General features: G+C 38.1%; 1 protein-coding gene across 1 annotated transcript; it reads right to left on the bottom strand.

Annotated features, from left to right (window-relative positions):
• Positions 1-2,016: 2,016 nt before the first annotated feature.
• On the bottom strand, positions 2,017-2,544 carry LOC140243629 (apelin receptor-like). The gene has a single exon (XM_072323294.1). The coding sequence runs from the start codon at positions 2,542-2,544 to the stop codon at positions 2,017-2,019; it is 528 nt and encodes a 175-aa protein (XP_072179395.1).
• Between the last annotated feature and the right edge of the window lie 13,152 nt (positions 2,545-15,696).

Below are 15,696 nucleotides of genomic sequence, written 5' to 3'. Positions count from 1 at the left end.
GAATGCTCAAGATAAGCCAAGCCATTGTTGAAATATCACATTAATTTTCTGCCCAATAAATTCCAGCTTGATTGTTACAGTGACACACACACACACACACACACACTCACAGGTTTGAATTACCCGTTAGAAATTCGTCATTGGGTAAAGGGTGTTCGTATGGTACTTTAAACGACTAATATGTAGTACTTTTAATATTGTGTTCATATCATTTTTTAGTTAAAGTGAGAGCTTTTCATTATCACTGGAACAATTGTCGTCGTGAAACGCTTTAGAACAAAAAGGCAAAATTTATTCCTTAATAGGTAGATATAACCGTAGGCTGAGGAACGTTAATGCCAAACCAGTTTTTTCTTTGTTGTTGTTGAAAGAAACATAATATGAAATATAGCCCCACTATGATAGCCAGATATATGTTGTCATCAAAAGTTGTTGAAACTTTGACACACTAACATGTTTCTCTTGCAGTGACAGATAAATTGCTATCTACATTACGTTGTACACATTTAATTTGCAGTTTCAGCACAGTGTACGCTGTATGTTATAAGGATGTTAGATCTTGGAGCATTCACATTTCAGTAAAAGAAGTGAATACGTGAAGAATTACCTCATACCTTAAGCACGTTTGCATTAGTGGTAGTGTCCCCCACTCATAAAACTTCTTATTCGGACATTTTTTTTTTATTCAATATGTTCGACAACAGATATGTGACCATGCATCACAAAATGAACAAAAAGTCGCACACACTGATTTTGTGTGAGGACTGAAAATAGGTGAAATGGGTTAACCGAGCTGATCTTTAATTTTTCATATTTTCTGGAAGAGCAAAACTTCTTCTACATTATGCTAAAATTTGGTATCATAAAACAGGCAAAAAAGTGTGTTTTCTGGCAGTTTATCTCAAATATATATATATATATATATATATATATATGTATTTTTTTTTTTGCCTGATAGTGTGATTAAGTGTGTCTTTAGAGTCCTCTTTTCATTTCTTAGTTACAGACATGTACATTCAACGGTGTGCACTCTTTGACTCTAGCACACACGCACGACGCACATGCACAGACACGCACGCACATACATATACACACACACATAATAAGCATTCTCCTTTTACATTTCTAGGGCTAGTCCAATCAATAACTTTCAGTGACTTTCGAGTCCCTTGTTTTTGGATTAACATTCCCTGATCATTTTTATTCATGTTCCATATTCCACATTTCATACAAGTTTTATATTCCATTTGATTTTGAAAAAGAAATGCTTTTAACACAATGGTCGCTTTGAAACAAAATTGCACAAATATACAAGGACGTATAATTGACGTGTAATATGAGGAACCCACTAAAAAGCAAAGCTTGTAGGATGTGGGTTCCAAAAATAGAATATAGGCTTAGTACAGTATATTAATGTCAAAAGTGAAGTAACATGCAAAAATACAAGATGTCGAGAATATTATAAAGTTTGCGGAATGTACAAATTATTGTATGATGTTAATGATTAAACTTATGGTATCAATGCTAAGAAAAGTAGCAAGTTGATCAAACAAAATGAAGTCATTGATTCCTTGAATTGAATTATTGAATCATTGATTCCCTTTGTGAATCAACATGGTAGTGCTTCATCTCATAAGTTAACAAAATGAAGAACAACGTTGCCGGCCTTTCTTGAACATTTGGTCTGCCTTCTGAATAAAATACAGCTTTAAATGGTACATTTTGTAACCAAGAATGGACGTTCCTCTTCAACTTTCTCTGATGGGTGGTTGAATGGTACATTCAGCCCTCATGCATTTCAATTTCTCTGAGGCACCCAGTGTCCATTGTCAATCTTAAATGCCCATACAGCTTCATTTTGCTTCAATATCATATACACTCAAGATTTCAGTATGACATTATAAGTCTCATTTCTATTCAATTCCACATAGGACTTACATTATATTATTCCCTATACTTCCGAGGGGTTTTGCTTGAACTCTCAAAATAGATGCGTGAGGGTGCACACCTAAAGAATTAATGACTACGGTCATTCTCTGCATTGTACGACTTTTCCTGAATAGAAAAGAGATGTTCCCGGTTGTCAGATCGTTTGCACTTGAAAATATTTGTAATTGCAGCTCGGAACCTTGGGTACTGGGATGCGTATATGAAAGGGTTGGCGCAAGAGTTGACACAAATCAGCACAGACACAGCGCTGTGAAGAGGACTGCGTAGGTACGAGTACTCCTTTCCCTGAAGGACATATAACAAGCCAGTTAAGTGAAAAGGAGCAAATGTCAAGATGTATGTCAGGACTATGAGGAAGGTCAGCTTGGCCATACGGTTGCGAGCTCGTATGTGAGTGGACGATACCGAGGAGGACTGAGAAAGACCCTTACGAGCGCGGCGTGATTGACGATGGAGTGACAATGCCGTTACCGACTGCGTTACGATCATGATGGTAAAGGGAAAGCCAAACCTGATCATGAGTAGGTAGAACATGATGGCTTTACTGGACTTGGCTTCATGTAGAAGCTTACAGGTGTTGTTGACCACCGCCATATCAACTGAATAGAGACATGATATAAACGAGAAAACACACACCGCCGCCATGTATAAATAAACTTTGAAAGTGGTGACGTAAGATCGGAAATGTAGTGGGCTCACCACTGCAATCGTTCGTTCGATGGCTATTCCTATAAGAGTATAAATGGATATGTTGACTGGGACCCAAATAAAGTAACGCGTGTATGCAAACTTACAGTAGAGCGAACCAACTGGATTACGCGGCACCCTGACAGCAAAAGGTAAGGGTAGGATAGAAATTGATGTGAGTAGATCAGAAACTGCCAGTGCTCCGATGAAGATGTCGGTCGAATGTTTATTGACTCCTACTTGCATCCGTAATGCAAGGATAACGAGCACGTTTCCGAGAATCCCGACGAAGGCACAGCTCATTTCCAGACTATTCACCCAGGTCCACTCAAAGACCCATACCCACTGCAATTGGTCGAGGTTTGGTGGATCACCTGATTGACTTGTCTCGTCACTTTCGGTAGAGGATTTCCACTGGAAATTGTGTCTGTGAATTCCTAGAGTTCCTGCATTTTCTATGTCCAGGGTTCGGTCCTGCAAGATGGCGGTTTCATAAAGAAATCCGTCAACAGGAGATGCTAGGTCTCCATAGACTATGATACTAATCGCTACAACCAAAGACCACATGATGCCGAAGCGTGCGTCAGTCTTTGATATCTCTATGGTGGAACAAGAAAGATAAACGATCGAACTCGAATTACATTTTGAAGTGGTATACAGATATTCAGGCAGGTAATAAGACAAAAGAGATTCTTGTATGTTATGAAGATTGCAAGGAAATTCAATAAAAGTGATGTCAAAATTATCTTTTCTATTTCGTAAAACTCATAATTGTTGGAATCTGTATAGAATTCATATTAAGTATCTCTTATTTTGGTGTTTGCAAATGTTTTACCAAGCATTCAGAAAGTCCATACTGATAGTCTAAAAAAAGTCCTCAACAGTATCTAAAATCAAAATAAAACCCTGCATACATGAGTCAGAACAATCATAAGCCTGCCATGATTGCAAGAGATGTAGCAAAGTGCAGTGGAAATAGGAACTTGTGAACGTATATGCTTTGGTCGGTGATAAAAATGAAAGATAACAAAATAAGAAGAAAAAGAAGAAGACTGGTTCCAGTAAAGCGTACTGTATCCGAAGAACAAAAATTCCATCTTATCAAAATATGTCTGTACTCCTAAGAAACTGTGATTACATAGAGAAGGAAAAGCTGGAAATGAATATAATGGCACTTACGATAAAAGTCTGACTATAGGCTCGCTTCACGAGTCGGGATGATGGCGAGAACGATGCTGATACCGTGTCGTAGTCTCATTGGATTGGACTTCTCCGAAAATGTGTATTTGTACCCCATCTGGGACAGACTACATTGTCGAACCTATCACTCCCACAGGATTTGAAACAAAAACCGAACACATCATTGGTGCAGTTGGTGTTCGACCAGTAGAAAAACACCTGCAATACGCAGGCGCATTGAAGCGAATTGCCCAATAACCCCTCTGCGCAGAAATCAAATTGCTAGAAATCACTGATCTCTACCAGAGATATCTCATCCTACATCTTTGGCCTGGTGTGGAGGATTTTTCTACCCCCGCCCATAAACATTTGATTCTTTAATAAGCGGGATTGACCTTTACCCCCCCCCCCCCCTCCACTGTCCCATACACCTCTCCCCTCAAAAACAAAAATAAAGCCACACACACAAACAAACTGAAAAACGGTCCCTGGCCCGTGCACGAGTACTGCCCTCTTTGTTGCTTGCCGTGACGCACTCCCACCCCTCCCGCGGCAGAACACAAAGAGTCCCCTTCCTCCCCCCACACACAATTAACATTTACACACACACACACGCACACACACACACACACACTCATAATCGATCCGCACCCCCTGTGATATTTAAAGCCTTGCAGATCAGTTGAATTAAAGTTGCACAGGATTAATCATTATGATCAACATTACTCACGTGCTTTCCTGAACATTCAGCCGACTTCAAACGTCAGTTGCAACATTATTGTTGAACCTGATCATAGCAGTCTTTGGTCTCCTATAGTAAACTTGTCTGACAATCCTATAGAGGTGTAGTTATCAATTAGTATCTGAGCCTAAAAGGCATGAGCAAATTCCACAGCAAAAAGTAAACGATTGCTATTCAGAAGAAACTACAAGTAAGATAGGATATTGGTGCATTGAACTATTAAAAAGTATTTGGATAAAAACGAAACATATCTGGATGGTTGTACTGACATTGTTGTCACATGGATATATATTGTACAGCTGGCTGACCATTCCGTTTGCAATAGAAGCAACTCGACGCAAGAAAAGTTTGGTAATGATTCCATTCTATGCTGTATTTCTTTAGAATATCTTAGATATTATTCCAAATTTCGTCTCTTTAACCGTATCCAGATCAAACGATTCTTAATGCGTGTGTAAAGCCCTGTTTTACACCATCGTTCACGAAAAGTTAAAATAAAAACAAATAAATGTGTGTAAATGGGGGGGGGGGGGGAATTATAGGTATCACAAGGCAAGTGCCAAATTGTGTTTCGCCCATTCCCATCTAAGAAATCAATATTTTTCTAATTATCGGAAGTTCATTGAAACGCCTATGGCCTTTCACCTTGTGGTGACCTTACACTCCCCAAAGGACATTTACAATCTACAGTAAGTTTGGTCACAAACAGACAAAGATCAAAAGTTATGAGCCTTTGTTGAAACTCGCCATACAAACTTAACAATGGGCCCTAAAAAATCGTTGACCCCTGTCTGTGACATTTGATATTGTGGTGACCTTCAACTACCCAAGGGACATCTGCTATCAAAGTTCGGTCACAAACAGATATAGGGATCAAACGTTATGAGCCATAATCGAAATGCGCCGTAAGAACTTAACATTGGGCCCTAAAAGTTCGTTGACCCCTGTCTGTGACATCTGACGTTGTGGTGACCTTCAACTCCCCAAGGGATCTACCATCCCAGTCTGGTCACAGACGGACATATAGGGAACAAAGGTTTTGAGCCATAATCGAAATGCGCCGTAAAAACTTAACATTGGGCCCTGAAAGTTCGTTGACCCATGTCTGCAACCTTTGACCTTGTGTTGACCTTCAAATCTTCAAGGGACATCTACCATCCAAGTTTGGTCACAAACATACATAGGGATCAAAAGTTATGAGCCATAAATCGAAACGCGCAGTAAAAAAACTTAACATTGGGCCCTTACAGTTTGCTGACCTCTGTCTGTGACCTTTGAACTTATGGTATGGTGACTTTCAGCTCCTCAAGGAACATCTACCCTTCAAGTTTGGTCACAGAAGGACATAGGGATCAAAAGTTATGAGCCATAATCGAAATGCGCCGTATAAACTTAACCGGTTCCATACGGGAACCTGGTGGCCTGTGTATTAAGTCTATGGGGATTTCACAATTCAGTATGGGATGGGTAAATATTGGGCCCTAAAGTTCATTGACCTCTGCCTGTGACCATTGACCTTGAGGTAACCTTCATGTTTGGTAAAATGTGTAATTTTGTATAACCACTCTTTCCTTCAAGTTTGATTGTAATTGAAATCCTCAGTAGAGAGGTATTCAAGTTTTAGTAGCGTCACGGACGGGCGATCGACGGACGGACGACGGATGGACGAATGACGGACAGACGCCGCAGGCGATCCCTTAATAGTCTCCCCACACCTCCGATGGGCTCGGCAATAAAATCATTTACTTGATTTCTTTTTTTATCCCCTCAAAAAGAAAAACAACAACAACAACAAAGAATCCTTACGGTGAAGTCAAGGAAATGCAGTACGAAAGAAAAAATCAGTATTCAGTTACGGCATTTCCATCGAGCAGTTTCTTTATTTCCTTCGAAAAGTGTTATCGATCAGTCCATACTGACTACACTGAAAATAGTTCCCTGCATTGTCAATTTATTTTTCCTCTCATGTGCATGGAATTGAATATCAAAGGACAGCGAAACATCAAGAAATCAATCTGGAATTCTCAGTTTCTTAGGTCTTTTCCTTCGGAGATGTCGCTAATGGATTTCCGATTCAATTCATTTCCCTGCACTCTCTATAGGATGGATGTTAAAAAGCAGGGAGTTTGGAGTTACGTTTAAACGGTGTTCCTTAACTTCAAGGGTAGTTAACTTAGAGGATAAGCTCTTGCCCCTTAAAGGGATACTATAGTTTTGTTGCGATATTGACTCAGGTTTTAACTTTTTTGTAAGACAATTTGGAACGGCTAATTTAAGATATTAGAAAAAATACAATACTAAGGGGAATTAAACGTTAATTTGATAAACATCGGTTTGGAAATGACAGAGATATAGAAAAGTCATCATTATAAGAAATTGGACCCACCCTTTCTAATGGCCTCTTTGGTTTTAGATATGTCAGACATTTCAAAGCCGATTTTTATAAAATAAACTCGCCATTCTTTTTTGGAATTGTATACTTTCAATATAATAATTTTGATTTGAAATTTTTCTTATAGATAGTTTCTAAATTATCTAGCAGAAAGTGAAAACCTGAATCCCATCCTGACGAAAACTGTACCATCACCGTCTGAACGTAACTAATACCAACATTGAATGTCAAAGATAAACCAAGCCATTCCAGAAATATCACCCTTTTTCCTCTTATCATCGATTTTCAGTTCAGCTGACATGCACAAACGTGTTCCTGAAATTGACGGACGTAAACATTCTCACGTTGAATAAATGATGCTCATGAGTATGATTCTTCAAACGACTTATAAATAGGTCCTATATAATTATGAATGTTTCATAATTTTGTTATTTCCACTGGAGCAAATGGTCGTAGTGACAAGATTGACAACAGTATGCAAAATTATTCGTTTTCAATAGGTAGACATAACGTAGGGTGCGGAAACTAATGTCAAAGAAGTTCTTGACTGAAATAGAACAGGACATAATATGTAGCCCCCCCCCCCCCCACACTCTGCTAGCGAGACGTTTATTGTCACCATAAGTTGATGAAATTTTGACATACTATGACATTTTCCTCTCGCATAGATAAATTGTCGTAAGTACGTTGCACAAATTTTCTTTGCAGTTTCAGCAAGATTTACATGGGTATACAACCTCGTACATGAGGTTAAGATAATGTAGTGTGATTATTTCAATAAATGGAGTGACTAACGAAAAAATTAACCCAAATCGATAGATGTGTAACTTGAATTGGTATATCAAAAAATACGAGTGTTCTTTCTCGATATTTTCTTATATACGAGAGAAGTATATTTTTTCTTCGAAATTTCTCTCGCTTAATTCATTCTGGAATGTCGCGTATAGCGTGCATTTATAGACCTAACTTTGAATACTGTCAAATGATCGCAATTTCTTAATAAGTTCATTAGTGCTACAATTGTTAATAATCTAATTATTTATGGAGCGGGGAAATATCAGCACGAATACTTCAATAAAGATGTAAACACGTTCACGAGTCTATTTGTCTATGTGGTAGTGCTTGCAAAAGAAAGGTCTTTATTCTGATGTGATTCGACCATAGATTTCTCTTTTTTTTTTGCTTTAAAAATGTTTGACTGCAGCTATCTTTTTCACGAAAACCTAACTAGCTTTGAAGGTTCATGTAGTCTGATACGCAGCCATAATTTACAGTAGAAGTCTACAACCATATTAGATTATTCTTTACATTGACTATGCTGATACTTCCGGCAGATATCCTACATCGTACTTTAAAATGCTATAAGTCAAATTTCTCTACGATTAATCACAGGGAGAAGCCAGTAAGCTGGTTCCTTTTTTTGCTTAGATATAGGCCCTACTCTGTATATCGCTGTTTTACCGTATGCCCCCCTCCTCCCCCGCAACAACAACAACAACAAAAAAAAAATTCAACGGGACCCTCCGCAATGATATCTTTAAAAATAGTGAATCAATCTATACATAAATTCAGGGAATGAAACTGTAAATCATTGCCCACATCTTACAGTAGAAAACCCTATTTGATTTGCTTCAGTAGTAAAAAAAAAAAAAATTGAGGAATTTTGTAGAGGATGTCAGGATTCTCTTCCCTCCAAGTTATGTCTATTGTTTTCACACACAAGAGCATCGAAGTGCTAAACTTGGAAGAATCAGACTCATGGCAGGCTTTACAACAACCCACATATATATCTCTGTGACCGCTTAACCAAATTGAATAGGGTTTTCTGCAAAATAGAGCTAAGATGTTATATTTCAAAGGGAATGGCTAGTAACTGATCAGTGGGAATCAGTGGGAATGCTGGGGGATGATTGTTTCAATTCTTGTGGGATTCATTTAAGAGTACATTATATATCTATTGTTAAGAGAAAATTATTTGTTTCAGAACAGTCTCATGTTCAAGTAATGCGCAGTTTAATGCCCCGTCACGGTACAGGCATGCTATCCTGGAAAAATTAAACAGGTATTTGCCTTGTCCTGTAATGTTTATTCATACCATTGATAAAGCTCCAATAGGGTCATTGAAAAAATATCACAGGAAATACTACATGTTAGGCTTATGTAAAATATCAGCCTTGTATTAAGGAAGTTACTTCAGAATAGACTTGATGAGAGGTTGGAAATTTGAAAATGCTTATACAACGTACCTCTGTAGTTTGTGTGTATAAAGGGAGGGGGTTGGCTTACTGCATGCATGTGTGATTATAATTATTTAAGCTCAAACAAAGTTTAGTTGTAAGAAATTACGTGGAGAGATGATGTTTACAGCACTTTGCGTTGTTTTCATTTATGTCTATAATCTGCGCGGGAAAAAAAGGTAGGCATTCTATGCTAATTTTGACAGTAATGTGTTTATAAAATATGTGATCATGTGGCAGGTCGAATACGTGCGTGTATTTGAATCAATGGTGAATGTTTCATTACGTTAGTCATCGATATTGTTGGTAATGATAATGATCGTTTTTACTTTTTTATTGTCATCATCATTATTTTCTTCATTATCATCACCATCATCATCGTCATATAATCATTAATCATCGTCGCGAAAAATCCAATTGGATAAATTGCCTTGTAAAAGGCAAACCATAGCATACGTTTCCCAGAGGTAAAATTTTCCCTGTTCGTCATAATTTAATATCAGCATTCTATTTGTACACTTTTAGAACTAGTCGAATCAATAACTCTCAGTGACTTTCGAGTACATTGTTTTTGGATTAACGTTCCCTGATCATTGATTCGATTTGATCGTGATACATCTCATAAGTTCCACAATATATATGGAAGAAAATTTTCGCCCGCATTTCTCTTAATTTGGGGGTCACTATTTTGAGGAAACGATTTTCAGCTGCAAATTATATATCTAACCAAAAATAAATGTTTCTCATCAACTTTCTCTGATGGGTGGTTGAATGGTACATCAAGTTATCTGTGCATTTCGATTTTTCTGAGCTTCATTTTTGCAAAAAAAAAAAAAGCATTTACACTCGACATGTAGATTTGACATTAAGTCTCATTTCTATTAAGTTCTTGTAAAGCAGGACTAACATAGTAATATTCCCTATAACGCTGACATCGATCTACTTCCAGTATACAGGGGTTTAGCTTTAAGAACTCCGCAATAGATGTACGAGTATATAACCTAGACTCAAATCGTAACATATAGGAGTGGGAATACTTGCACACATTAATGATTATGGACATTTTCTGTATTGCATGAATTTTTCACAGTACAAAAGAGATGTTCCCGGTTGCCAGCTCGTTTACACTTGAAAACATTTCTAACGGCGGCTCGGAACCTTGGGTACTGGGATGCGTATATGAAAGGGTTGGCGCAAGAGTTGATACAAATCAGCACAGACACAGCGCTGTGAAGTGGACTGCGTACGTACAAGTTCACTTTTCCCTGCAGGACATATACCAGTGCAGTCATATGTGGAGGAGCAAATGTCAAGATGTATGTCAGGACAACAAGGAGGGTCAGCCTGGCCATGCGGTTGCGAGCTCGTATGTGAGAGGACGATACCGAAGAGGCCTGACAAAGACCATGAAGACCCTTGCGTACGCGGCGTGATTGACGATGGAGTGACCATGCCGTTACCAACTGTGTCACGATCATGATGGTAACGGGGAAGCCAAACCTGATCATGAGTAAGTAGAACATGATCGTTTTGGTGAACTTGTCTTCGTGAAGGAACCTACAACTGCTGTTAACCAGTGTGACTTCAGCAGTATAGAGACAGGTTGTAAACGAAAAAACACACACCGCCGATATGTATGAATAAATTTTGCGAGTGGTGACGTAAGATCGAAAATGTAGTGGACTCACCACTGCAACCGTGCGTTCTATGGCTATTCCTACAAGAGTATAAATGGACATGTGGACTGGGACCCACATAAAGTAACGCAAGTATGCAAACTTACAGTAGAGCGAACCAACTAGAGTACGCGGCACCCTGACAGCAAGAGGTAAGGGTAGGATAGAAATGGATGTCAGTAGATCAGAAACTGCCAGTGCTCCGATTAAGATGTCGGTCGTATGTTTATTGACTCCTACTTGCATCCGTAATGCGAGGATAACGAGCAGGTTCCCTAGTATCCCAACGAAGGCACAGCTCATCTCCAGACCATTCACCCACGTCCACTCAAATAACCATACCCACTGCAATTGGTCGAGCCTTGGTGGATCACCAGATTGACTTGTCTCGTCACTTACGGTAGAGGAATTCCATAGGAAATTGCTTTTGTGAATTCCTGGGGTTCGTGCACCTTCTATGTCTATGGTTCGGTCCTCCGAGATGGCGGTTGTACCAGAAAATGCGTCAACAGGAGATGCAAGGACTATGATACCAATCGCTACGACCAAAGACCACATGATGGCGAAGACTACGTCAGTCTCTCGTATATCCTACAACAATAACAATAAAACATCGGACTCGAATTACGTTTTGAAATGACGTATTTAGATATTCAGACAGGCAATGACACAACGGAGACTAACCCTCACTTTAAATTCCCATTATCAAAATTGCGGGAAAATTCAAAAGAAGAGATGACATGATAAGGTTTTTTATTTCTTTAAAACACACACTTTTTGCAACTCCATATAAAGTAGGCCCTACATCCTGATAACTAATATTGATGAAGTTTCAGTGGTGCATATTTTTTTCATTGTTCAGGTACAGTGAAAAAAAAAAAACAATGACATGAATCATATCAATGCAAAAAAAAACAACAACAACAACAACGCAAAAAACAAAAACCAATAACAACGCAAAAAAACAAAAAACTTACAACGTAAAGATTAAATCCTTCTTTCATTGGTCAGAACATTTATCACCAGCCATGAAATGGAAACTTTTAGAACTGGGAAACTTATATTTTGGTATGTGATATTAAACGAGAACGAAGAAGAAGAAAAGGGTACAGCGTATATATCGCGTACTGTGTGCTCTATCCGAGAACGAAACTCCCACATCATCAAAATATGTTGTTACATGTACTTCAAATAAACTCACCCATCAGATACAGACGGAAAAGCTGTAACAGAAAATAACGCAACTTACGCCATAGATGTGACTGTAGACCCTCTTCACAAGAGTGGATTATGGCGGAAACGATGCTGACAGTGTGTCGTAGTCTCATTGGATTGGACTTCTCCGAAGATGTCTATTTGTATCCCATCTCAGACAGATAACATTGTCGAACCTATTTCTCATTACACGATTCGAAGCAAAAACTGTAAACGTTATTGTCGCAGTTCGAGTACAACCAATAGAAAAAGCACCTGAAATACGCAGGCGCATTGGAACGAATTGCGCAATGACCATGATGCGCAGAGATTGCATGATATCTACATGAGATCAGTGCTGGCTAAATTCAGATGGTATCCCCTCCTACGTATTAGTTGGTGTGGTTTGGAGGGGGAGGGTGTAGCCATGATGACCCTTGACTCAACCACGACAGGGATTACGAGACTACGGAAGGTGGAGGCTGCACACACACACACACAAACAGACACACAGACACACACACACACTTGTGGCTGGCCCCCCCCCCCCCCAAAAAAAAAAAAATAGAGCACCAACAAAATCAAGAATTCTGCACCCGTGAATTTCAATTTCGAAAGATCCACCCTTTGATCCTTCCCGATTATAAAGGGGGGGGGGGGATGGTGGTTACCATTGACCTTGACGCTTTCCCGGTCCAAGCCCCCCCTCCAGAAAAAAAAAAAAAGTTCCGCGGTCCCTACATGAGAACTGCTTTTGTTTTCTTTAACCCAAACACAGTGTACCACGTCCCCAGGGTCCCCCCTCTACACACACACACACATACACTCATATACATTCTAAACATCGTTCTGCACCTCCTGTGATATAAGTCTGCAAATAAGTTATGTTGCAGATAAGATAAATTAAGTTACATAGGATCAATCATTATGAGCTCAAACGTACGGTACAATAGTATTGGTAAACGTGGTCACACATTCCTATACCGCCTTTAGTAATCTTGTTGAAAATCTTATTGGTAGGCCCTATAGTCATCTATAAGTGTCCGAGTCTTAAAGAATAAGCGATTTGAATGGCAAAATGTCAACGATTCCTTGAAAAAGACAACGAGGAAATATAATTTGAATTAAAGCAATGACATTGCTTACTAATTAGACATATGTTTGGATGGTCATATGACATTGTTGTCACATGAGCAAATATTGTACAGCTGTTTGACACTCAATTCCAAAAGAAACAACTCGACGCAAGAACAGTTTTGTATTGATTCCTTTCTCTGCTTTATTTCTTTCAAAATGTGTTACATATCATTTCTAATTGCTTCACTTTAACCGTTTCCAGGTAAAATAATTCTTAGTGCGTGTGTCAGTCCTGTTCTACACCAACGTTCCAGAAAAGTTAGAGTAAAAGACAGTGAATCAATAAGAACGTGTATAGTGAGGGAAGGGGGGGGGGGGAGAGTTGAGATTTGCGGGTAACATCACAATCATTATATTTTTATGTTCAAAAAAACAACAACAGCAACCAAGAATGCGGTGAGACCAAGAAAATGCACGGTAAAAAAAGTGGCAGATATTCAGTTACTTTTTTTTCATCGAACATCACAATTACTTCATTTCCGTCGAACAGTTTTATCGATCAGTTCATACTGAATACGATGAAAAGAGTTCGCTCCATTTTCAATTTATTCCTCTCTTGTGCCTGGAATGAAACATCAAAAGACAGCGAACCATCAAAAGATCAATCTGGAAACATCGGTATCTTAGGATTTTTCTTTTGGAATGTCGTTTATAGATTTTCCATTAAATTCCTTACCCTGCACTCTTCTATAGAAAGGATACTGAAATCAAGGAATCAATTCCATCATTGAATGCCGAAGATTATAAACCTGATGTCACAGTAATAACAACAACAACAACAACAACAACAAAAATCTCTATAATCCTTGACCAACGAATTTTCGCTCGGCTTTTACAATGACAGTCACGCACACAGGCTTGAAATTACCCAGTAGAAATTCTGTCGATGAATGAAGGATGCTTGTGAATCATAACTCTTTAGAGGACAGATAATTAAAAGTTTTAATGTTTTAATGTTTCATATTTTCGTTTCATTTTCTGTAGAGTGATTGCATTTTTTTCATTACCACTGGAGTAATGCGCTTCCTGATACCGTTACAAACATTATAAGGCATATTTCAATTTAGATGACAAAAAGTGAAACAAACAAAAAAATTGTTAAGTTGTATTAGTGGTGCTGATTCCGAATATGGTTGCTGGAAGCTTATTATACCTGAAGTCTTCAGATATCCAAAGTGGCCGTCAAATATCAGTCGATATTGTGAAATAGGAATTTTTTCGTTATTATTTGTGAAAAAAAAAATGAAATTCAATTACTTTTTTATTACGATCTCTTTAGTTTGGGATATCTCAGCCATTTAAAATCCGATTTTCATGAAAAAAAAAAAACCGTTTTATTCTTTTAAGAATTGTATGTTCCATAAACCAAAAACTGTACCATCTGAACGTAACTGATACCAATTAATATTGAATGCCGAAGATAAGCCAAGCCATTGTGGAAATATCTCATTCATCTTCTGCCCAATAAATTCATTGATTGTTGCAGTGACACGCACACTAACACACACACACACCAGTTTAAATTACCCGTTAGAAATTCTTTCATTGGGTAAAGGGTGTTCGTGAGTATGGTACTTTAAACGACTAATATGTAGTACTTTTAATGCTTCATTATGCTCATATCATTTTTTAGTTAAAGGAAGAGCTTTTCATTATCACTGGAACAAATGGTCGTCGTGAAACGCTTGAGAACGAAAGGTGAAAATCATTCATTAATAGGTAGATATAACGTAGGCTGCGGAACGCTAATACTAAACCAGATTTTTATTGAAAGTAACATAATATGAAATATAGCTCCACTATGATAGCCAGATATATGTTGTCATCAAAAGTTGTTGAAACTTTGACACACTAACATGTTTCGCTGGCAGTGACAGATAAATTGTTATCTACGTATACGTTGTACACATTTGATTTGCAGTTTCAGCACAATGTACGCTGTATGTTATAATGATGTTAGATCTTGGAGCATTCGCATTTCAATAAAAGAAGTGAATATATGAAAAATTATCTCAAATCAATACATTTCTAACTTACGTTGGTATGGTAAATATGAGAGCTGTATCTCCACATGTTCTTATTAACGTAAGCACATTCACAAGCACATTTGCATTTGTGGTAGTGTCAATATGTTCGACAACAAATATCTTTTCATAAAAAACTAGTTTTGAAGGTACACGTAGTCTTATTTGCAGTCATAATGAAATTGCTCGCTCGGATTCTGAATTTGAATCCCCGAATAATTTCGCGTGCATTATTTGATTCTGAATGCGCATTAAATGAATTTGACTGACAAAAGTATGAAATTGATTGGGGAAACCCGTTTAAACAACTTTAACAAGTCACGTTTATCTGTCTTACCTGACTTCAACGAACCTTATTTGGTAACGAAGTTCATTGTAGGGTGTGCGTATGTGTGAATGTGTGTGTGTGTCCATTTTGAATCCGACTTTTATGATTTTGCAACCCGGTGTAAAATTTTGACTATCAAGTCTAAACAAA

This window comes from Diadema setosum, chromosome 20, assembly GCF_964275005.1.
Source record: "Diadema setosum chromosome 20, eeDiaSeto1, whole genome shotgun sequence".
Classification (NCBI taxonomy): Eukaryota; Metazoa; Echinodermata; class Echinoidea; order Diadematoida; family Diadematidae; genus Diadema; species Diadema setosum.
Note: the sequence above shows the minus strand (reverse complement) of the source record. Positions and strands in the feature narration are given on the sequence as shown.

What these genes read in the sequence shown, in the direction of transcription:
- LOC140243629 (XM_072323294.1), bottom strand. Translation starts at nt 2,544, where the DNA reads ATGGCGGTGGTCAACAACACCTGTAAGCTTCTACATGAAGCCAAGTCC.